This window comes from Colossoma macropomum, unplaced genomic scaffold (genome assembly GCF_904425465.1).
Source record: "Colossoma macropomum unplaced genomic scaffold, Colossoma_macropomum, whole genome shotgun sequence".
Classification (NCBI taxonomy): Eukaryota; Metazoa; Chordata; class Actinopteri; order Characiformes; family Serrasalmidae; genus Colossoma; species Colossoma macropomum.
The window spans coordinates 3,462,363-3,488,387 of NW_023494798.1; the positions used below are offsets into that span (position 1 = coordinate 3,462,363).

General features: G+C 39.0%; 2 protein-coding genes and 1 pseudogene across 2 annotated transcripts; all 3 read left to right on the forward strand.

Annotated features, from left to right (window-relative positions):
- Positions 1-1,568: 1,568 nt before the first annotated feature.
- Positions 1,569-6,384, forward strand: LOC118818252 (extracellular calcium-sensing receptor-like). Its single transcript, XM_036585469.1, has 6 exons — positions 1,569-1,804; positions 1,978-2,278; positions 2,483-3,259; positions 3,961-4,185; positions 5,242-5,365; positions 5,471-6,384. Exons 1-6 carry the CDS (start codon positions 1,569-1,571, stop codon positions 6,382-6,384), a joined length of 2,577 nt encoding a protein of 858 aa, XP_036441362.1.
- Positions 6,385-10,174: 3,790 nt separating this feature from the next.
- Positions 10,175-14,357, forward strand: LOC118818440 (extracellular calcium-sensing receptor-like). The gene is given in 7 exon segments (XM_036585703.1): positions 10,175-10,374; positions 10,557-10,857; positions 11,006-11,167; positions 11,169-11,783; positions 11,936-12,160; positions 13,181-13,304; positions 13,444-14,357. Coding segments are annotated over 7 exon segments (2,541 nt in total).
- Positions 14,358-16,215: 1,858 nt separating this feature from the next.
- Positions 16,216-24,226, forward strand: LOC118818441 (annotated as a pseudogene).
- Positions 24,227-26,025: the final 1,799 nt, after the last annotated feature.

The following is a 26,025-nucleotide window of genomic DNA, read 5'->3' on the forward strand; positions in this document are numbered from 1 at the left end:
GTTCAGAGAGTGTGCCAGCTGCCAAGTGAATTGAACCATTCGGAGCTGTCAAGCTGGTGCAAGGCATCATGAATGCACAAAAATGAATATGTGTGGGGTTTAATCACAGCATCGAGCCACCAATAGTCTACGCAAAATGGCCAACTTTTGTTCTTTTTCTTTGCTAGGACCACTGGCACCACCCAAGGGCTACTTGATGACTTGATAACCCCTGCCACTCCCATTTCCTTTATTTTCTGTTCAATTTCTTTAATAACGGAAGCTTGTGAAGGTGGAGCTAAATTGGAGCAGCGTCATCATTGTCGATGCCATGCTGCACCAAATCAATCCACATTCACTCCCCCTCTGTAGTTGCAAAAATGTCACTATAATGGCTAAAAAGCATAGACAAATGCTACAGTGGTAGCTTCTTAGGCATCCTTTGTACCTCTTGTGGTGTGCCTGTGTCAATGAGTGCCAAAGCCCACAGCGGGAGCTGCTCTTTCCATCAACAGTGGCAATGGTGAGGTTTATTCTCTCAGAGAGCTGCCCGTTTCCCACTGGCTCAGGCTTGTGGCACTGTTCACACTGTTGGTGCTCTCCCAGGGGGCTTTTGGGCCATCCACCCTCCCCTACCATAATGTGTAGTTGATGCTTTATTGATATTGGCCACCTGATAATGGTTGACTGTTTCAATTTCCAAAACTGGGGTGGCCAGAACACAGGCCATGCTTCATGCTAGGGTGGTACTGGTGACCTCTGGTCACCCCTTGGCGACACCTCTGACTGAGCATAAATCTGTCAAAAAGTGATTTGCTGTTTTTTTATTTATTATTATTATTATTATTATTATTATTATTATTATTATTATTATTATTTTCATCTGGAAGTGATTCTTTATTAAATAAAAGAGCTTATGGCCGTCAAAAGCACCAGTGTTTGTTGACACTGTAACTGCCATTGGGCAGAAGGATGATCCGAAGTCCTGGAGGATCACTTTTAGGCACATTTCAGTGCTTTAACATAGCCCAACTTCAACACACCTGTGACAAATAATCAGGGGTTATTAAGGAGCTGGGCCTTACAATCATCTTCCTTTTAACATAATCTTAGCTATAGGGGTAGAGAGAGTATTTATTTTGATGCCCACACTACCATTACTAGTAACTATTGTGCTAATGTGCTTTCTGGGAGTCCAGCAGGTTTTGGTTAAATTAGGTGAAAAGTGTGAGCTCTCCTAGTTGGTGAAAATCACTTACACACAAAACAGCTGGAAAACACTTTCAACAGTATAGAAATGTCACTATCAACAATTCTATTACTGCCTGCTTATTGTAAACAGGTGTCTAGCTTTGCGCCAGAAACGCTGAAGATTTTTTTCATCATTTAGTTAAAACGCCTCGCACTAAACAGTCCCACCGGACGTCTCAACCACAATGTTGAGTGACAATAAAAAAAGTAAAAAAAAAAAGCAATTGCATAACCACGCCTCCTCAGTCCGAAGTCACACCCACAGCGCCTCACTATAACAAGACTTTACAAATGCAGTCACCTTGGCTTTTAAAGGGCTGAGAACTACCGTGCATGTCATGAAGATCACTTCAATTTTAATGATGTTCTTGTCAGTGCTGTGGATTACTGGCCTAAGTCCAGCAGCCTGTAAAGGTGACCTGGTCAGCTGCAGGCTGTGGGCTGAGCCTCAGATGCCTGGTCTTTATATGAATGGAGATTTCGTGATTGGGGGAATTTTCGCCATTCATTACTACATGAGATCAGAGCAGAACACCTACACCAGACAGCCACTCCAGCCACAGTGCTCTGGGAGGTATGTGTGTGAGTGTGGAGTGCAGGTGCAGATAATATTACCAAGAAAGAATAGTAATTAAATTGTCATTGTTTGCACTCGTTGGCTACTTACTGAGTTCGTGGCAACTGAAGTATTTTTTGAAACAAAAGAAAACTTCTATTGTGTAATTGTTTTGATATGTTTTTAAACAGCATAAATTTCAGGGAGCTGCGCGACGCTCGTGTCATGGAGTTCACAATCCACGAGATCAACAACAGAACAGATCTCCTACCGGGAATCACGTTAGGATACCAGATACACGACTCGTGCGTTGCAGTGCCGATGGCAGTAAAAGTTGCATTTCAGTTTGCAAACGGCATGGAACCATTTTACAATGATACTGATTCCTGTTCAAAATCTGCAGCCGCCGCTGTTCCTGCTCTCGTGGGAGATTCTGCATCCACCCCCTCGATCAGCATGGCCAGGATGCTAGGACGTTTCGGAATTCCACAGGTGATTGCAGGCTGCATCTCATGGTGCAAAATTAACAAAATCAGCAAGTTTTTTTTTTCTGACAAATGAAATTTTCGTATGTGTCGAATGCAGTATACGCTTAGAAATAATTGAATAACTATTTCATATCCTATAAATAAGCGCTGATGTTCAACCAGGATTCTGAAAAAACGCTTCTTTGTGCTTTTCTATTCTGAATAACAGGTGAGTCACTACGCAACCTGCGCATGTCTGAGCGATAAGCGTCAGTTTCCTGCCTTCCTAAGGACCGTGCCTAGTGATCACCACCAAGCGGCCGCACTAGCAAGAATGGTGAAGCACTTTGGCTGGACATGGATTGGGGCAGTGCGCAGCGACTCAGACTATGGAAATTATGGAATGGCGGCGTTTCTAAAGGCTGCGCAGGAGGAGGGCATCTGCGTGGAGTACTCCGAGTCCTACTACAGAACACAACCGCGCAGTAAACTGGAGAGAGTGGCAAACGTCATCCGCAGATCAACAGCCCGGGTAATAGTAGCCTATCTTGCCTCAGGCGACCTGAGATTTCTCTTGGAAGAACTGACAAGATACCCGCCGCCTCCTCTTCAGTGGATCGGCACCGAAACGTGGATAATAGATCCAGAGTTTCTGCGCTTTAACATGTGCGCTGGGGCGATAGGATTTGGGGTCCCCAACTCAGTGATTCCAGGTCTTCGTGAGTTTCTTCTGGATCTCTCTCCAGAACAAGCACTGAAATCGCCTCTGCTAACGGAGTTTTGGGAGAGCTCATTCAGCTGTAGGCTAAAAGGCTCCTCCGAGGGCGCGCAGGAATGTGACGGCAGCGAGGATATCCGCGCGCTGCAGAATCCATATACAGACATGTCGCAGCTGCGCATCACTAACATGGTGTACAAAGCTACGTATGCCATAGCGCATGCCATCCACGGTGTTATCTGTAATGACACGCAGTGTGACAAGAGCGCTAAATTCACACCATGGCAGGTAATAAATGAAATGTTTCATTGCGTCCCCTTGCATGCAATGCAATTTAAATAAATGAATAAAATTTCATAGTATATTTTATATATGTTTTAGCGATACATTAAGGTGTCACTGTTTTAGCCAAATTTATCAGTTGTGTTTTTTTTGTTTTTTGTTTTTTTTTCTCCTCTCTTAATTACAAATTAATTGTAAATTGTTAATTAATTTTTATGTTATGATTTCACCCCTTACATAAGTGTTTGAACAGGCGTTTGTATATATTAAAAGTTTTATATACTTGCAATAACAGTTAAATAGAACAGATTAGAACAGGTTAAATATATTGCTTTTTTTTTTTCTTATTTACAGTGGAAAAACAAGCCAGAACATTGTGGCTTCTCATGAAAATTTTATTTCTGTGTTTATATCAGTGAGGCAACTAAAGTGACATGCACGAATAAAGTTCACTTAAAAAAGAATTGTGCTTGCTGATTGATTGACAACATAGAATTAACCAACACTAATTTTAGTTTCCATTTTTTGTTAGAACATTTTCATTTGACTGCACTAATTACTAGCCCATATAATCATTCACAATGATTCAACATTCCAATTTTTAAATAATAAATCGATATTTTAGCAAAGCACTGAAACAGTTGCTAACATTTTACATTTCAAAATGTCATTTCCGCTCAGTTTTGAATTTTTGTGTTCCACTGCAGATACTCGACCAGCTGAAGAGAGTAAACTTCACTACAAAGAATGGTTTTCAGGTCTCGTTTGATTCCAGTGGTGATCCTGTGGCCGTTTATGAGCTTATAAACCTGCAGTTTAAGAAAGATGGTGGTTTGGACTTTGTGACTGTGGGTCACTATGACTCATCCAGACCAAGAGGCCAGGAGTTCAGTATGAGCAGATCTATCAGCTGGGTTGGAGGACAGACAGAGGTACAGTACAATATTTACAGTCAATCTGTGTTAAGTATTTTCTAAAATGGTTTTAAACTATTTTAGAAAGGTAACATTATAATAAAAGGTACTAAAATCAAAAGGTAAAATAAAATAAAGCTTTTAAGGGTTTAGAGCTAGATAAATAAATATTTTCAGTATATGCAATTTCAGTAAGTGTACTTAATTCAGTGTTACCTTCTCAATAATTACAACACAAACTTATATAAGTGTTTACATATTTTGACACAACTGCTTTACATTATTGAGTGAGACTAACTAAAAAGAGTTAGTTAAGTTACATTAGCTTCTGTGCTTTGCTGTAAACACTTGCAAAATGGCAGCACTACATGTACTCTGGCATCGAAGAACTCTTCCTGGGCTGCAACATAAATGACAAAGAATTTAGTACAAAACAATCAATGTTCCATATTTTAGAAGATTTTACTGCTTTTGTATGTCTGTCTAAACAGAACCTGATTGGATATCACAATGAACTGTTTGAACAGCAACACAAAACAATGTCATAGTTTATATATTAAATACTTGTATAATATTTCCAAACTGACTTTAACTTGAAGATAACATCATATTTAACATGGCAGAATATAACTGATGAAAAAAAATAGAAAAATAGGTGATAATCAACAGACAAAAACAAACCAGGCAAAATGCTTCATGTCTACTAATATGACATCTGTGAAATTCATTTGTGTGAGATATAATGTGGTAAGTAAACTAATGTGGAAATATGTTTGCTTTAGAATCTAAATATGGCTATACTCAAACAAAACTTACAAAATAAAAAAGGTAACAACAACAACAACAACAACAACAACAACAACAACAAATAAACAAACAAACAAACAAAATGCTTGATTGCCAGTATGTTTACTGCAGTGTAAATCTTGAATAAACTATGCATTTCCCTTTCTCAATAATTTTTCAAAATTGGGGCAAAATGATAATAAAAAAAAGCTTTTGCACAGCATAGTGACCTTCAGAAATATTTTTTGAGAAAATATGAATGACTTACTATTGTTTAATATGTTTCAGGTGCCAAGATCTGTGTGCAGTGAGAGCTGTCCTCCAGGGACCAGGAAGGCTGTGCAGAAAGGAAAGCCAGTCTGCTGCTATGACTGTATACCATGTGCAGAAGGAGAGATCAGTAACAACACAGGTTGTGTATCACAATACAGTTTCGCTGGAGACATTTATAGTTCAATTATTTTCATTCCCTTTCTCTCTAAATCAAAGTTCTAAATATGTGTCTCTAATATTTTAGACTCTTTGAACTGTGTGCGCTGCCCTTCTGAGTTCTGGCCCAACACCCAGCAGGACAGCTGCCTCCCCAAACCTGTGGAGTTTCTGTCTTGGGACGACACTCTGAGCATCATCCTGACAGTGTTCTCCATCTCTGGGGCCTTCATGGCTGTATGTGTGACTGCTGTCTTCTACAAACACAGAACTTCTCCCATCGTCCGAGCCAACAACTCAGAGCTGAGCTTCCTGCTGCTCTTCTCACTGACTCTGTGTTTCCTCTGCTCACTTACTTTCATTGGTCGGCCCTCTGAGTGGTCCTGTATGCTGCGCCACACAGCGTTTGGGATCACCTTCGTCCTCTGCATCTCCTGTGTTCTGGGGAAAACAATAGTGGTGTTAATGGCCTTCAGATCTACACTTCCAGGCAGTAATGCCATGAAATGGTTTGGGCCTCCACAGCAGAGACTCAGTGTTCTCACCTTCACCCTAATACAGGTCCTTATTTGTGTTCTTTGGTTGACAATATCTCCTCCTCTCCCCTTCAAGAATTTAAACCAATATAAGGAAAGGATAATACTGGAATGTGCATTAGGTTCAGCTATAGGTTTCTGGGCTGTGCTGGGTTATATAGGGTTTCTGGCTCTTTTGTGTTTTATTTTGGCTTTTCTAGCTCGGAAGCTGCCTGATAACTTTAATGAAGCCAAGTTCATCACATTCAGCATGCTCATATTCTGTGCAGTCTGGGTTACCTTTATCCCAGCTTATGTCAGCTCTCCTGGAAAGTTCACTGTAGCTGTAGAGATATTTGCTATTCTGGCATCAAGCTTTGGATTGACTATTTCTGTTTTTGCTCCTAAGTGTTTCATAATCATGTTTAGGCCAGAGCAGAATACCAAGAAACACCTTATGGGTAAAGGACCCTCCAAGTCTCTTTGAGACTATTCCAAAAATCTTACATGTAATGCTATGATTTAGCATCTTATATGAAACATGCTCATTTATGATTAGGTTCATATGTACAAAGTAGCTTACAACTGTTTGTAAGCTGTATTTTATGTTCTGATATATATCAGTAAGATTTTTATATGTGCTAATTAAGTGACAATATATAATAATGTATAATGCCAAATTAAACTAAAGTCTCTTGGCTTATAGCAGTTTTTAGAAAAAAATCTATTTCAAAATCAAATCCTTATGATGTTTTTCCTCATGAGTGCATTTCTTGTTACTGGAGGGGGAAAGGCCCTGGAAACACTGACAATCCCCCACCCGAGGTAGAACAAAGCACAAACATGTTTCTATATAAATTTAATATCTCTAGTTCATGAAATTGATGGTTGTATTAAAATATTTTAATGCAAACTTTGTGTAATTCATTAATACTTGGACACGCCTCATTTTCTAAATACATGCCTTTTAACCCTCTATTGCAAGAATTATCACTCACACTTAATGAAAAAATTTTTAATGTGTTTTTGTTATTTAAATTTGCTTAAATAATGGAAATATTTGGAATTTTTTTTTTTTTTTTATGTGGGGTATGGTACAATTGCACTATAGTACCACAAACTCTAAAAAAAAAGCACCATAATATCTAATTTTTCTCTAAAAATGCCTTTTTATTGAAAACAAGACCAAACAAATACTTGACTTATACTTGATAAAATGTACTACCCAATATTTACAAATACTGGAGATTAATAGAATTCCAACTGGTATTTGGAATGTATGATAATGACAACATCATAATAACAATTTCTGGTCATGTGATGTCATAAAATTTGTCCTTTCAAAGTTAAAGACCCCTTTTCCACAACTAAATGGAAAAACACAGATTGTATATTACTGTTTTTAGTAAAATTGAGATAAAGTAATTGTTGCCATATCTCAAAACCATACAATAGAAGGTTAAGATGTGTGTTATAGGAAGACATTGACTAAAATTATGCATGAAAACAGAGCTGAGTAACCTTTAAAGTGTCACTGTGTTGGTGTGCCTTTTCATCACATCCCTTTATCACATGTATGTCCTGCCAGAGCTGCCCCAGTCAACTGTCAGTGGTGTTACTATAAAAAAGAAGGTCTAGAAGTAAAATAACAGCTATAAATGGGATGCACAAGCTACTGGGAAGTAGGTGCAGGATATTTTAGACTGATCAGCTGAGAAGTGTAAGAAATCTGTACATAAAGGAATTATTTACATTACAGTAACAAAATTGAACATATATTTGAACACTTGATCAAATTGGAAAAATGTTCCATTTGTTAAAATCACCCAAAAAGAAGAGCAAATATTTTGGAGAACGAATCAGTGACTGATTAACACAATCAGCAATGCGCTCTGTTATACCTCCAAAATTGGGACCAAGCACCTAAATAAAAATAAGCCTTATTTTACTAAAGTCCCTGAAAAGGTAGAAATGAACAAATAACAATAATAAAATAATAATAGTGTTATTGTTACACTGTAAACACTAATGCGCTAAAAAACAACAGGACCTCTTGCCTAATATGCTGTTGGTCTTCCATGTGCCACCAAAACATCTCTTACCCAACAAGGCATGAACTCTACAAGACCTCTGAAGGTGGCCTATGGTATCTAGTACCAAAGCGTCATGGAAATCATTAGATAAAGCCGCTCTGATCCGCACTTGTTGTTCCAGCACAGATGCTTGATCCAGTTGAGTTCTGAAGGGGTGCACCTGGTCCGCAATGATGTTTTGGTACATTTTAAGCTAATGTCCACATGTATGCCTGGACCAGAACATTGCCCAGAGCATCACACCCCCTACACTGTCTTGTCGTCTTCCCACAATGCATCCTGGTGCCATTATTTCCCCAGATAAATGCCGCACATGTACTCAAACATTTACACAGAAAAGAATATTGCAGTCATCTGACCCGGTGACCTTGTTCCATTGCTTCAAAATCCAGTTCTGGTGCTTGTGTGTACAATATACATGCTTTCAATGATGGTTAAGTGCTGTGCCTATGCAGGACCATATGCAGCAGGGTGTGATGCATTGTGGGCTTATCAGAATGTGACATATTTTTCTGTGTCTTCTGTGCCACAATAGTTCTGTCAGTTCATTCCAGATGTAATAGCCTTTAGTGCCTTTGGGTATCAATAACCCTGGGGAGCCCAACACCCTGTCAACGGTTTATGTTTTGTCCCTCCTCAGACCACCGGTAGTTACTCACCAGTGGTGACCATGAGCACCCCACAAGCCTCGCCATGTCGGATATTCTCTGACCCAGGTGTCTGACCATCATGATTAAGGCCTTGTTAAAATCACTCAGGTCTTACCACCTGCCCATTTCTCCCACTTCCAACACATCGACTATGAGAATAAACTGTCCCCATGCCGTTGAGTATATCAGACATTTACATGCATTGTTGTTATGAGATGAACATTATTCACTTCATCTGTGAGCGGTCATAAAGTTTTGGCTCAAACAAACTTTGCTTTATCAAACTAGCTCACAAGATATCGTTTTACTATGTTGATGTTTATTTATAATTGTTCAAATATTATATGTTGATTTCACAGGCAAAAAGACACTTCTTGAAAAGAGAAATGGCTTTATATAATTAGCTTATGTGCCTAAAATGTTTTGCATTTTATGTCCCTGTTAGCAATGCATGTTGCTTAAATAGACAGCACAGCACATTCATATGTGCTTGTTGGCTCAGGAGAAGCACATTTGACAAAAGGTGTATATAGTTCTAGGGCTCAATACCCCCATAATAAGTGAACTGCAGTAACACTGACGTGGTGGTGGTGGTGTGTTAGTGTGTGTTGTGCTGGTATGAGTGGATCAGACACAGCAGTGCTGCTGGAATTTTTAAACACTGTGTCCACTCACTGTCCACTCTATTAGACACTCCTACCTTGTCAATCCACGTTGTAGCTGTAAAGTCAGAGACGACAGCTCATCTGCTGCTGCACAGTTTATGTTGGTCATCCTCTAGTCCTTCATCAGTGGTCACAGGACTCTGTTGGCTGCATATTTTTGGTTGGTGGACTATTCTCAGTCCAGCAGTGACACTGAGGTGTTTAAAAACACCAGCAGCACTGCTGTGTCTGATCCGCTCGTACAAGCGCAACACACACTAACACACCACCACCACGTCAGTGTTACTGCAGTGCTGAGAATGATCCACCACCCAAATAGTACCTGCTCTGTGGGTGTCCACGGGAGTCCTGACCACTGAAGAACAGGATAAAAGGGGGCTAACAAAGTATGCAGAGAAACAGATGGACTACAGTCTGTAATTGTAGAACTACAAAGTGTTACCTATATAGTAAATGAAGCTGATAAAATGGACAATGAGCATAGAAACCAGGAGGGGGTCATAATGTTATGCTTGGTCGGTCTATTTAATTTACCAAAGCCTTAAACTTTACCTCCATCCTAAATCTATACCTATCTCTCACTTTTCTCCCCAGCCTAAATATTTTAATAAGACGAACACTTTTGTGAAATTAGTGTTAGTGTGATGTTTTGTGTGTTCACAAGACGTGGTCAAACAGTTTTGTCAAAAGTGATGTCATTTATTGTAGTTAATATTCAAATCATAATCACGCCTCCTGAGTCTGAGCTCACACTCACAGGGGATTTTCACAGTGTAGCTATTTAAAAGACAGTCACTCGGGTCTTCACAGGGCTGAGAACTACCGAGCAGACGATGCAGATCACTTCAATGTCAGTGATGTTTGTATCAATGCTGTGGATAACTGGGTTCAGTCCAGCAGATTGTGAAACTGACCTGGTCAGCTGCAGGCGGTGGGCTGATCCTCAAATATCTGCTTTTTCTATGAATGGAGATTTTATAATTGGAGGAATTTTTTCACTTCATTCCCAAACAAGTTCAGAAAACAAGACATACACCAGACAACCACTCCAGCTACAGTGCTCTGGGAGGTCTGTCTGTGAGTGTGAAGTGTACAGCTGCAAAGTGCACAAGAGAGAAAAATTATAATAATCAAATTGTTACGAATTGTGCAATAATGCGCTCCTTGTTCAGTTACTGTTGTCTGGAAGAATGTGTGGCAATATGGGGAAAATCTAGTTTGTGTTATTTTTGTGTTTTAATTTCTGAACAGTATGAGCTTCAGGGAGCTGCGCAACGCTCGTGCCATGGAGTTCACAATCCACGAGATCAACAACAGAACAGATCTCCTGCCGGGAATCACGTTAGGATACCAGATACACGACTCGTGCTCTGAAGTACCGATGGCTGTTAAAGTTGCATTTCAGTTTGCAAACGGCATGGAACCATTTTACAATGATACTGATTCCTGTTCAAAATCTGCAGCTGCCGCTGTTCCTGCTCTCGTGGGAGAATCTACTTCTACCTCTACAATGAGTATGACTAGAATGCTGGGTCTGTTTGGAATTCCACAGGTGATTGTAAGCTGCACCAAATGGTGCAGAAATGTATAAATGTTTAGTAGAAATGAAGAAAGATATAAATTCATGTCATAACTCATGAATTACTTTCAAGCAAGCTTTTAAAATAACGTTTCTGTCTTCTGTCTATACTGTATAACAGGTGAGTCACTACGCAACCTGCGCATGTCTGAGCGATAAGCGTCAGTATCCTGCCTTCTTCAGGACCATACCAAGTGACCACCACCAAGCAGCCGGACTAGCAAAAATCGTCAAGCATTTTAACTGGACATGGATTGGGGCAGTGCGCAGCGACACGGACTATGGGAAATAACGGAATGGCGGCGTTTCTAAAGGCTGCGCAAGAGGACGGCATCTGTGTGGAGTACTCCGAGTCCTACTACAGAACACAACCGCGCAGTAAACTGGAGAGAGTGGCAAACGTCATCCGCAGATCAACAGCCCGGGTAATAGTAGCGTTTCTTGCCGCAGGTGATTTAAGGCTTCTTTTGGAGGAACTGACAAGACAGCCGCCGCCTCCCCTTCAGTGGATCGGCAGCGAAGCGTGGATCATAGAACCAGAGTTTCTGCGCTTTAACATGTGCGCGGGTGCGATAGGGTTTGGCATCCCCCGCTCAGTGATTCCAGGTCTTCGTGAGTTTCTTCTGGATCTCTCTCCAGCACAAGCACTGAAATCGCCTCTACTAACGGAGTTTTGGGAGAGCTCGTTCAGCTGTAGCTTAAAAGGCTCCTCCGTGGGCGCGCGGAAATGTGACGGCAGTGAGGATATCCGCGCGCTGCAGAACCCATATACAGACACGTCGCCCCTGCGCATCACTAACATGGTGTACAAAGCTACGTATGCCATAGCGCATGCCATCCACGGTGTTATCTGTAATGACACGCAGTGTGACAAGAGCGCAAAATTCACACCATGGCAGGTATGAAACCATCACATTTAAAAACAGTCTATTAAAACTTGTCTTGTCATTCAAATAAGCGTGCTTTTATTGTAAAAGGCTGTTGTGGCAACTCTACCATTGCGATTTCACAGTTCTGTTCACAATTTTTCAAATGAAATGTGCCACTGCAGATACTTGACCAGCTCAAGAGAGTGAGCTTCACTACAAAGAATGGCTTTCAGGTCTCGTTTGATTCCAGTGGTGATCCTGCGGCCGCTTATGAGCTCATAAACTGGCAGTTTATGAAAGACGGTAGTTTGGATTTTGTGACTGTGGGCCACTATGACTCATCCAGACCAAGAGGCCAGGAGTTGAGTATGAGCGGAGTTATCGTCTGGGTGGGAGGACAAACAGAGGTACTTCCTGCACGTCATGAACAGACACTGTAAACCTTTAGCAGAACTTGAAATAATTAAAGAAATCGATATATGAATTATTGCCTAATGCTCTAAATATGCAGTTGATTAAGTTGATTAATATAATTAACATTTAACGTAACTTAAACTTACATAAGTTATTCCTCAAACATTTTGTGGGGAAGATTTCTTTAAATTATTGTCGTACCACTCACGTAACCAATGTCAGCTATACACGAAAAATTGAAATAATTCCAGGCCGCTCCTGATGAAACATACAGTAGATTACGTAAGAGTCAGTATCACAGAGGGTTTTATTGCTTTTGTGTGCTTGAGTTTGTCTAATAGATGCTGCAGTCAATTGTTCACCTTTAGAAGTTATACAGGCAGAACTGATGAACTGCAACACATAAGACCATCATTGTTATTATAAAAAATACCTTTAATTAAAACATGACAAATTGAAGTTCAGCTTGAAGATAACATGATATATCTTCAATCCAAATTATTTAATGGGAATGAAAGAAAATCATGTGAATAACGCACTGTTCAACAGAAACCAGAAAAAGTTTTTTAATTATTTGACATCACATATAAAATTCCTTCAAAAATAATTTGTGTCAGTTAATCTATCACGAAAAGTTCCATTTAGCTAAAACTTCTAATTCGACTCTATTGAATGTTTTAATATTACATAAATCAACAAACAAACAAACAAACAAACAAACAAACAAAATACACAAATATACATGAATAACCAAACAAGTAAATACCTTTATTTTACTTTCGATGTTTAATGTTATATATGTTTGCCATTCAATCCATTTAAAAAAAAAAAAATCCCTTTGGGATTAAAGTATTGAAGGGAAAAATATTTGTGTGTGTAAATCATTGGGATGTTGAGAATTTTTATTTTTTATTTTTTTTATATTTATTTATTTATTTATTTATTTATTTATTTATTTATTTATTTATTTATGTCAAACTATGAACAATTTCCATTTGTCAAATATTTTTCAGGTGCCAGTGTCTGTGTGCAGTGAGAGCTGTCCTCCAGGGACCAGGAAGGCTGTGCAGAAAGGAAAGCCAGTCTGCTGCTATGACTGTATACCATGTGCAGAAGGAGAGATCAGTAACCAGACAGGTTGTGTATCACACACAGTTCTGGGGGCAGCCCTAATTTATTTATTTATTTATTTATTTATTTATTTATTTATTGATTTTTACTTCCCTAGCTGTTCTTTCTCAAATGCGGTTCTATGTATGTCTTTCTAATATTTAAGACTCTTTGAACTGTATGCCCTGCCCTCCTGAGTTCTGGCCCAACACCCAGCAAGACACCTGCCTCCCCAAGCCTGTGGAGTTCTTGTCCTGGGACGACACTCTGAGCATCATCCTGACAGTGTTCTCCATCTCTGGGGCCTTCATAGCTGTATGTGTGGCTGCTGTCTTCTACAAACACAAAACGTCTCCCATCGTTCGAGCCAACAACTCAGAGCTGAGCTTCCTGCTGCTCTTCTCACTGACTCTGTGTTTCCTCTGTTCACTCACTTTCATTGGTCAGCCCTCTGATTGGTCCTGTATGCTGCGCCACACAGCGTTTGGGATCACCTTCGTCCTCTGCATCTCCTGTGTCCTGGGGAAAACAATAGTGGTGTTAATGGCCTTCAGAGCTACACTTCCAGGCAGTAATGCCATGAAATGGTTTGGGCCTCCACAGCAGAGACTCAGTGTTCTCACCTTCACTCTAATACAGGTCCTTATTTGTGTTCTTTGGTTGACAATATCTCCTCCTCTCCCCTTCAAAAATCTACAGCAATACAAAGAAAGGATAATACTGGAATGTGCATTAGGTTCAGCTATAGGATTCTGGGCTGTGCTGGGTTATATAGGATTTCTGGCTCTTTTGTGTTTCATTTTGGCTTTTCTAGCACGGAAGCTGCCTGATAACTTTAATGAAGCCAAGTTCATCACATTCAGCATGCTCATATTCTGTGCAGTGTGGATTACCTTTATCCCAGCTTATGTCAGCTCTCCTGGAAAGTTCACTGTAGCTGTAGAGATATTTGCTATTCTTGCCTCAAGTTTTGGTTTGTTTATTTCTATTTTTGCTCCCAAGTGTTTCGTAATCATGTTTAGGCCAGAGCAGAATACCAAGAAACACCTTATGGGTAAAGCACCCTCCAAGCCTCTTTGAGGCACTTGTACAAATTTTACATGTAATGCTATGATTTAGCATCTTATATGAAACATGTTCATTTATGATTAGGTTTATATGTACAAAGTAGCTTAAGTAATACACCTTTTAGTGAGATATATTTTGTGTTCTGATTTGTAAACATATTTTAGTAAGATTTGAATATGTGCTAATTAAGTACAATCGACAATAATGTATAATGTCAAATTAAACTACACTGTCTTGGCTTATAGCAATTTTTTGAAAATACTTCTATATCAAAATGGAATCCTTATGATGGTTTTCTGAGTCTATTCCTTATTAGTTGAAGGGGAAAGGCCTTCAAAAGTCCCTCAAAAGTCAATCCCCCACCCGAAGTAGAACAAAGCTCCAGCATGTTTGTATATAACTTAAATATCTCTGGTTCATGAAATTGATGGTTCTGTTAAAATATTTCAATGCACAATTTGAGTAATTCATTATTATTTGGACACTCCCCAAAACTAGCAAGTGTGCAAATCTAGACCTAGCTTAAGGGGAGAGAAAATTCAGAATGCACTCATCCAGAGAATGATTATTTTAAAACACATACTTTACATATCCTAAAGAAAAGATAACACCAATATCTGTGTCCATTTCCTAAACACATGCCTTTTAACATGTGTTAAGAGGAAATTGCCTTAAATTCTATATGAAAACAGAGCTGAATAACCTTTAAAGTGGCACTGTCTTAGTGTGCCTTTTCATCATGTCTTTTTGTCACATTATTGTCCTATTAGAGTTGCCTCAGTGAACCACCAGTGGTGTTACTATAAAGAAGAAAGGTCTAGAAGTAAAATAACAGCTCATAAATGGGCTGCACAAGCTCACAGACCATAAGCCTAAAACCCCTATGCACTATGGGGAGCACCAACTGGTGGGGTGTAAAGCATTTCACTACTGCACTCTGAAGCGTAGGAAACGCATGAATGAATAATCCTTCGCCATCTTGCACTTGACAGATGAATTTGGGTTTGGTGGATGCACGAGAACATTGCCTGCCTGATCTTAGAGTGCCAACTGCAACATTTGGTGAAGGAGGAATAATTGTTTAGGACTTTTTCATTTTCGCTATGCCTGCTTTATATTATTTCTGAGGTCCTTAGAATAGCAACAACTTAGACGGTAACACTTTCAAAAATTCTGTTAATAATTCCTGGTTAATTTTTTCAGAAACGGTTCTATTTTTCAACTGCTATTAAAAGGGGCAAAATAAAATGAGGTATTTTCATTAAATATGTTCAATTGGTAAGATATAGTTTCTGTCCATCAAAGAAAATCTCTTAATTAGCCAGTTCAAAGCAAAGTTCATTAGGTTTTACATTCAACCTTGAAAAGTTCTAAAATTACTTCTGTTCGTTTTATATATCTAGTTCATCATCTACATTTTTTGGGAAGTTGATGCAGTATATTTTAGACTGATCAGCTGAGAAGTGTAAGAAATCTGTGTATAAAGGCATTAAAGTTTAACATATTTTTGAACATGTGATCAAATTATAAATGTTACATTTGTTAAAATCACCCAGCAAGAAGATCAAATATTTTTGAGAACCAATCAGTGACTGAGTAAAACAATCAGCAATGCACTCTGTTGTACCTCCAAAATTGGGGCGAGGCACATAAATAAAAATAGGTCTTATTTTACCAAATTCCCTGGAAAAGGTAGAAATGAACAAATAGCAACCAATAGTGTTAATGCTACACTGTATACAAGCTAATGCACTAAAAACAATAGGACCTCTTGCCTATTATGCTGTTGGTTTTCCATGTACCACCAAAACTTCTTTTACCCGACAAGGTATTGTTACGGGACGGCGGGGAGGCGGACCCAAGTGCAGAAATGGAAACAGATGGAAAAAATGAGTGGTTTGTGAATCCAAAACATGCACCTGAGGTGACCCAAAGCCAGGTTCGAACCGGCGATGCATTGATCGGCGCTTCGTGGCGTTGCCACTGCGCCACTGAGGAGCACAGGTAATTACTGGCAATAACACCTCAAGGAAGGGGGAAAAGAAAAGGCGGGAAAATGACGAACGGCAAACAAAAGAGACGCTGAGAGCAGCGTGCTCAAACAAAGGCTGAACTAGAGCGGCGAGAGGACAGATAATAGGAAAAACAAAAAACACTTCCACTCCAAAAACGAAGGGAAGGCAGACCTCTTCTTTTCCTTTTTCCTTTTTTTTTATTTATTACTTATTTATTTATTTTTTTTTGGCTTTAAGCCGCTTTGGGACAGTTTCTTCTCTCAGCCCTCTTTTCTTTTTCTTTTTTAGTTTTGGGGCAGTTTCTTTGCTTTTCTTTGTTTTTCTTTGCTTTTCTTTGCTTTTCTGACACTAAGTACCGTACCGTACCGGTCACCCCTCTACAAAGGTGTGACAAACACCACTGTTTGCCTTGACCTTAAGTAGAGAAGTCCGCAGGTGTGTCGCGTTGGGCCTAATCAGCCCGCGGACTTCTGGGAATTGGAGTTGGACACCCTGCCGCCGTCGCCCTCTGCCGGCAGCAGGCGGGGCCGGCTGAACCCTTACAGGTATGAACTCTACAAGACCTCTGAAGGTGCATATCTAGTACCAAGGCGTCATGGAAATCATGAGGTGAAAGCCACTGTTTGCCGCACTTCTTGTTCCAGCTCATCCCACAGATGCTTGAGCAAATTGAGATCTGGGGAACTTTGAAGCCAATTTTGAAACTCATCATCATGTTTCTCAGACTTTTCTCCAATAATATATGTGGTGTGGCAGGGTGCATTAGGCCTACTCTGCTGAAAGAGGACAGTGTCTTCAGGAAAAACCATCAACATGAAGGGGTGCACCTGCTCTGCAATGATGTTTTAGTACATTTAGTACATTTTAAACTAATGTCCACGTGTATGCCTGAACCAGAACACTGCCCAGAGCATCACACCCCCTACACTGTCTTGTCGTCTTCCCGCAATGCATCCTGGTGCCATTATTTCCCCAGATAAGTGCCGCACATGTACCCAAACATTTACACGTAAAAGAAAATTGCAGTCATCAGACGAGGAGACCTTGTTCCATTGCTTCAAAATCCAGTTCTGGTGCTTGTTTGTACACTATTAATGCTTTCAATGATGGTTAAGTGTCAGAATGAGCACTCTGACAGGCCTGTGGCTATGCAGGCCCATACGCAGCAAACTGTCCACATGCCGTCCAGTATATATCCCAGTCATTTACATGCACTGTTGTTATGAGATGAGCATTATACGTTTCATCCATTCATGGTCATAAAGTTTTGGCTCAACTAAACTTTATTTATCAAACTAGCTCACAAGATATCATTTTGCTGTGTTTATGTTTATTTTTTTATTATACTAAATATTATATGTTGATTTCACAGGCAAAGAGACACTTATTGACAAGAGAAATGGCGTTACATAATGGGCTTATGTGCTTAAAATGTTTTGCATTTTATGTTCCTGTTAACAATGCACGTGGCTTAAATAGACAGCACAGCAGTGACACTGACATGTCTATTTTCAGCCTGTTTTTCAAGAAATTTACAAAAATAATGTCAAAATGCCTAAAACATTCATGAATCTAATGAGATACGTTTAAAAACTACATACTAAATAAATGACGTTTGGTGCTGAAATGCGAATTTTTATTTTATTTAATTTTATTTTTTTGCCATCATATTTTGTATTTTTGAATTTCACTGTAATTTATCTATTATCACAAAATATCTTAAATGATTAAGAACTATTTTTACTATTTGCATCTAAATGGTTCTATTTGAGTTGTTTCAAGGATTTGCTTTAATCTCTGTTTTGTGTTAAACACTCTAGACTTCAGACCTTTATCCCAGCTTATGTCAGGTCTCATGGAAAGTTCACAGAAGCTTTCAAGATATTTCTTGTTCTGGCCTCAAGCTTTGGTTTGATTATTAGTATTTTTGTTTGCAAGGGTTTCATGATCATTTTTCAGCCATACCAGAATTCTAAGATATACTTTATGGAAAAAGTGCCCTCCAATGGGTCTTTGAGACCAATTCTTATATTGTAAAAGCAGCACTTTGGTTTAGTACTTCATGTAAAATGTGCTGATTCATGATTAGATTTATAAATAAATAGTACATCAGCTTTGCTAATACATCTTTTTTCACATCAACTGTAAACTTACCATAACACTCTTATGCTAAGCATAAATCTGTCAATAATACCAAGCCTAACAATGGTGAAAATCAAATTACTTTCAAAATATTTAATATACATATATATTTTGAATGAATTAAAAATCTACAGATCATTCATGGGGAGCTCTCCAATTAAAATGAGCCCATAACTTATGGATAGGAATTGGCCTCGATCCAACTTGGGAGAACAGTTGGGTACACCAGAACATCACATTCATATGTGCTTGTTGACTCAGGAGATGTGCATTTGAGAAAAGGTGTAAATAGTTCTAGGGCTCAATACCCCCATAGTAAGTGTTTCAAAAATGCCTATATAGCATTGAACTCTACTAATTGTCTATTACATAATATTTAATTTACCAAAGCCTTAAACTCTACCTCTATCCAAAATCTATACCTATCTCTCACTTTTGTCCCCAGCCTATACATATCAATAAGACGAACACTGTGGAATTAGTATTAGTGTGATTTTTTGTTTGGTCACAAGACGTGGTCGTCCAGTGTCACTGGATTGTGATCATTCGAAGTGGGCGGTGAGTCGTTGCCGCACAGTAGAAATGAACTTAGGTTTAAGCTCCGAATCATGGATAAGTAAGACACGCACCTTTTTGCGTAAACTCAACCTAATGGCCGTAACTGACGGAGTGCATTTGTGAGCAATATCTTCCCCTCGCTGGTCACGCTGAGCTCAGAATTCGGCCAGATATTGCTTTCTTCAATACACCACAATTCAAAACACCAGAGACAAACAAACACAACAGTGATGTCATTTACTGTAGTTAATATTCAGGTCATAACCACGCCTCCTGATTCTGAGCTCACACTCACAGGGGATTTTCACAATGTGGCTATTTAAAGACAGTCACTCGGGTCTTCAGCAGGGCTGAGAACTACCGAGCAGACGATGCAGATCACTTCAATGTCAATGATGTTTGTATCAGTGTTGTGGATAACTGGGTTCAGTCCAGCAGATTGTAATACCGACCTGGTCAGCTGCAGGCGGTGGGATGATCCTCAAAGATCTGCTCTTTCTATGAATGGAGATTTTATAATCGGAGGAGTGTTTTCATTTCATCCCCACATAAGTTCAGAAAACAAGACGTACACCAGACAACCACTCCAGCTACAGTGCTCTGGGAGGTCTGTCTGTGAGTGTGAAGTGTACAGCTGCAAAGTGCACAAGAGAGAAATTATAATAATCAAATTGTTACGAATTGTGCAATAATGCGTTTCTTTTTCAGTTAATGTCGCCTGGAACTATGTGGTAAAAAAATTCTAATTTTGTGTGATTGGTACATTTTATTTTTCTCAACAGTATGAGCTTCAGGGAGCTGCGCAACGCTCGTACCATGGAGTTCACAATCCATGAGATCAACAACAGAACAGATCTCCTGCCGGGAATCACGTTAGGATACCAGATACACGACTCGTGTTCTGAAGTGCTGATGGCTGTTAAAGTTGCGTTTCAGTTTGCAAACGGCATGGAACCATTTTTCAATGATACTGATTCCTGTTCAAAATCTGCAGCTGCCGCTGTTCCTGCTCTCGTGGGAGAATCTGCTTCCACCCCCTCTATTAGTATGACTAGAATGCTGGGTCTGTTTGGAATTCCACAGGTGATTGTAAGCTGCACTAAATGGTGCAGAAATGTGTAAATGTTTGGTAGAAATGAAGAAAGATATAAAATCATGTCATAACTCATGAATTACTTTTAAGCAAGCTTTTAAAATAACGTTTCTGTCTTCTGTCTATACTGTATAACAGGTGAGTCATTTTGCAACCTGCGCATGTCTGAGCGATAAGCGTCAGTATCCGGCCTTCTTCAGGACCGTGCCTAGTGACCACCATCAAGCAGCCGCACTAGCAAAATTAGTCAAGCATTTTGGCTGGACATGGATTGGGGCAGTGCGCAGCGACACAGACTATGGAAATTATGGAATGGCGTCGTTTCTAAAGGCTGCACAGGAGGAGGGCATCTGTGTGGAGTACTCCGAGTCCTACTACAGAACACAACCGCGCAGTAAACTGGAGAGAGTGGCAAACGTCATCCGCAGATCAACAGCCCGGGTAATAGTAGCGTTTCTTCAGTCAGGCGACATGCTGTTCCTGTGGCAGGAACTGACAAGACAGCCGCTGCCTCCCCTTCAGTGGATCGGCAGCGAAGGTTGGATCATACAATCAGACATTAAGCGTTGTAACGGGTGCGGCGGGGCGATAGGTTTTGGGGTCCCTCGCTCAGTGATTCCAGGTTTCCGTGAGTATCTTCTGGATCTCTCTCCAGAACAAGCACTGAAATCGCCTCTGCTAACGGAGTTTTGGGAGAGCTCGTTCAGCTGTAGCCTAAAAGGCTCCTCAGGGGGCGCGCGGGAATGTGACGGCAGCGAGGATATCCGCGCGCTGCAGAACCCATATACAGACACGTCGGAGCTGCGCGAGTCTAACCTGCTGTACAAAGCTACGTATGCCATAGCGCATGCCATCCACGGTGTTATCTGTAATGACACGCAGTGCGACAAGAGCGCTAAATTCACACCATGGCAGGTATAAAACCATCACATTTAAAACACTGTATTAACTTGTCTTATCATTTAAATAAGCGTGATTTTATTGCAGAAATTATATATTAATACATGCATGCTAAGCAGGGTATTTTGGCAACTAAACCATTACGATTTCAGTTTTTCAGCATATTTCGAAATATTACAGCAGATTTCATTAACCGTCTGCTTCTCAGAGTTAGTCTTTCTCCCTTCGAGGTATTCCTACAAGTCTTTTAAAAAGATTGTCATTTTCCCCGTAATGATATTTTAAGCTTTCTTTTGACCACAGACAAAAATGTTGAAACAAGATTTATGATAAGAAATAATTCTATATTTCTGAAAATCTTTTAACACAGGAAAGATTAGATATATATGATTAAAATTTTACAATTAAAAAATGAAAATGAAACGTAGTTATTCAGCGTAGTTGATTCTGATAAAAATAATATTTCAGCATCTGTGAGGTCATTGTTACGACGTGTTATTTTTCATGCACATCATGACTAAAAATCACTGAAAGAAACAATAAGACAACGGGAATTGTTACAGGTTCTTACGGCTTAATTTAGCAGTAGAACAACTAAAATATATATATATATATATATATATATATATAGTTGTTTTTTTATTTTTTATTTATTTTTTTTATTTATTTATTTTTTTTTATTTGAGAGACTCCCTTATGGTCTTGGTCCATGACCTAAGCATAATTCAGAATGCATCACCATTTCAGTTTTCATCAATAACAAATGATTGTTTTTGGCAATGCACTGAAAGAATAGATCAGATTTCACAGATCAAAATCACAGTTTTGTTCACAATTTTTCCATTATATGTGTCACTGCAGATACTTGACCAGCTCAAGAGAGTGAACTTCACTACAAAGAATGGCTATCAGGTCTCGTTTGATTCCAATGGTGATCCTGTGGCTGCTTATGAGCTCATAAACTGGCAGGTTAATAAAGATGGTTATTTGAATTTTGTGACTGTGGGTCACTATGACTCATCCAGACCAAGAGGCCAGGAGTTGAGTATGAGTGGAGCTATCAGCTGGGTGGGAGGACAGACAAAGGTACTTCCTGGGACTTTATGAACAGACACTGTAAACCTGTAGCAGAACTTGAAATAATTAAAGAAATCAATACATGAACTATGGCTAATACTTTTTAACATGAAGAAAAATGGACAGGATTTTAAGTTAATGCAACTTTGAATTTCACTAATTAAGTTTAATGTAATTAACATTTAATCTAACTCAAACTTCCTTAAGCCATAACTCAAAAGTTTTGTGGGGAAGATTTCTTTAAATTATTTTCGTACCACTCATGCAACCAGTGTCATCAGTACATGAACACTGGCATGAAAGAATTCCAGGTTGCTCCTTACATAGCATACAAAAGATTATGTACGTGTCAGTATCAAAGAGGGTTTCATTGCTTTTGTGTGCTTTAGTAGTTATACAGGCTGAACTGATGAACTGCAACACAAACACCATCTTTGTTATTATAATAAATACCTATAATAAACATGACATATTCAAGTTCTGCTTAAAGATAACATGATATAACTTCAAGTTAACATTATTTGAAGACAATACTTGGAAATTTTGTGGATAACAAGCTGTTCAACAGAAACCAGCAAATGTAAAATATATATATTTTTTTAATTACTTGACATCAGATATAAAATTCATTAAAAAAATAATTTGTGTCAATTAATGTATCACGAAAAGTTCCATTTTATTAAAACTCCCAATTCGACTGTATTATATAGAAGGTTTCAATATCACAAACTCAGCAAATAAAAAAAAAGAAAGAAATAAACAAAAAAATAAACAGACAAGTGAAACACATTTATTTTACTTAAAATGTTTAATATATTAGATATGTTTGTCATTCAATTTCTTTAAAAAAATCCCTTGGGTTTAACAGTATTGACAAGGAAAAACATTTAGATGTAACACTTAAACACTAAACTATGGACAATTAGCAGGTGTCTACTGTGTTTCAGGTGCCTAGATCTGTGTGCAGTGAGAGCTGTCCTCCAGGGACCAGGAAGGCTGTGCAGAAAGGAAAGCCAGTCTGCTGCTATGACTGTATACCATGTGCAGAAGGAGAGATCAGTAACATGACAGGTTATGTATCACACACAGTTCTGGGGACAGCCCTAATTTATTATTATTTCTTTACTTCCCTAGCTGTTCTTTCTCAAATAGAGTTCTATGTATGTCTTTCTAATATGTAAGACTCTTTGAACTGTATGCCCTGCCCTCCTGAGTTCTGGCCCAACACTCAGCAAGACAGCTGCCTCCCCTAAGCCTGTGGAGTTTCTGTCCTGGGACGACTCTCTGAGCATCATCCTGACAGTGTTCTCTATTGCTGGGGCCATCGTGGCTGTATCTGTGGCTGCTGTCTTCTACAAACACAGAGCTTCTCCAATCGTCCGAGCCAACAACTCAGAGCTGAGCTTCCTGCTGCTCTTCTCACTGACTCTGTGTTTCCTCTGCTCACTTACTTCATTGGTCAGCCCTCCGAGTGGTCCTGTATGCTGCGCCACACAGCGTTTGGGATCACCTTCGTCCTCTGCATCTCCTGTGTTCTGGGGAAAACAATAGTGGTGTTAATGGCATTCAGATCTACACTTCCAGGCAGTAATGCCATGAAATGGTTTGGGCCTCCACAGCAGAGACTCAGTGTTCTCACCTTCACTCTCATTCAGGTCCTAATTTGTACTCTTTGGTTGACAATATCTCCTCCTCTCCCCTTCAAAAATCTAAAGCAATATAAGGAAAGGATAATACTGGAATGTGCATTAGGTTCAGCTATAGGATTCTGGGCTGTGCTGGGTTACATAGGATTTCTGGCTCTTTTGTGTTTTGTTTTAGCTTTTCTGGCACGGAAGCTGCCTGATAACTTTAATGAAGCCAAGTTCATCACATTCAGCATGCTCATATTCTGTGCTGTCTGGGTTACCTTTGTCCCAGCTTATGTCAGCTCTCCTGGAAAGTTCACTGTAGCTGTAGAGATATTTGCTATTCTTGCCTCAAGCTTTGGTTTGTTTATTTCTATTTTTGCTCCCAAGTGTTTCATAATCATGTTTAGGCCAGAGCAGAATACCAAGAAACACCTTATGGGTAAAACACCCTCCAAGTCTCTTTGAGACTTTTGCACAAAGTTTACTTGTCACACTATGATTTAGCACCTCATGTGAAACATGCTCATTTTTGATTAATTTTCTATATACAAACTAGCTTCAGCGATATACTTTTTTGTTAAACAATATTGTCTGTTCTAAGAACAGACAATATTATATATATATATATATATATATATATATATATATATATATATATATATATATATATATATATATGATTTTCACAGTACTACTTAAAAGCTAATAGCTAACAATGAATAATGCAAAATTAAACTGTCCTGGTTTTCAGCACTTTGTGAAAATGTAAGTCATGATCTTCTCCTCCTTGTTAATAGAGCAACAGAGCCAAAAAAGTTGTCTAAGCTCCACCCTAGGTAGAACAAATTACATTTTTCATGAAATAACATTCATTCATGATTTTTCTTGTCATGACCACAGTTTCAATTATATATTTCATTTTCGCATATTAACAGCCTTTCATTCTTTCCCAGATCCAACCTGCACTGACCCAGAAAAAGACCATAGAGGTGTACTGTTTGAAGTTTTTAACACAAAACCTAGATTAATCTAAATCCTTAAAAAAAACAATATTGAAATGCAAAAAGATACAATATGACAGGCCAACAAGAAAATCATTTTTTGAACAACAAAGTCTAAAATCAGTGTCACTGCAGTGTCATGTATTGTCCACCACCTTAATAATATCTGGTCAACTGAGGTTTTGTTATCCATTGATGGTTTTGGCAGTGGATGATTTGGTAAGACTGCCTGACAAAAGTACTACATGATCAAAATATGTGGTTATCCTTTCTAATTAGTGCATTTGACTTTTTAAGCCAGCCCCTTTGCTAAAAAGTGTATAAAATCAAGCATATATCCATGGAGTCTCCATGGGCAAACATTTTATGAATAATGGATTGTATTGAAAAGCTGAGTAACCTTTAAAGTGGCACTGTGATAGGATGCCTTTTCATCAGGTCAGTTTATCAAATTCCTTCCCTGCTGGAGCTGCCCCTGTCAACTGTCAGCGCTATTACTGTGAAGAGGAAAAGGCCAGAAACAAAATAGCAGCTCGATGGTCAGCTGTGCAAGCTCACAGAACAGGACTCTCTGTCAATACTGGACTGTGGATCAGTGGAAATGCATTTTCTGGAGTGATGAATCATGCTTGACCATCTGGCACTCTGACTGATGAATTCAGGTGTGGTGAATGTAGACAGTCAACTGCAAAGTTTGGTTAAGAAGGAATATTTGTTTGGGACTTTTTCATGAGACTTTTTTCCTTTTAGTTCCAATGAGGGGAAATTTTGATATTATAGAATAAAATAAATAAATAAATAAATAAGAAATCATAGAGTAACTGTTTTCTTCCAGTTTACACAGACTTTGCCTGCTTTTATATTATTTTTGAATAGTAACACCTTAAATGGTAACAAATTATTTTCTGTCAGAATGTTTTTTTAGAAACAGATCTTTTTACTCAACTGGTATTATGAAGGCGACATAAAATTAACTATTTTTAGTAAATATATTCAATAAGTAAGACAGTTTCTGTCCATTAAAGAAAATATCTTAATTAGTCAGATTAAAGAAAAGTTCAAGTTTTACATCGGACTTTAGAATGAAAGCATCTGTCTAGGAGACCCATTCAGTTACTCCGTTACACAGTTAGCAACGCACTCTGCTGTACCTAGAAAACTGGTTTTGGTAGATGACACATTTTAAACGACTGTCCACATATATGCCTGGACAAGAACATTGCCCAGAGCATCACGCCCCCTCTGTCTTGTTTTCTCCCCCCC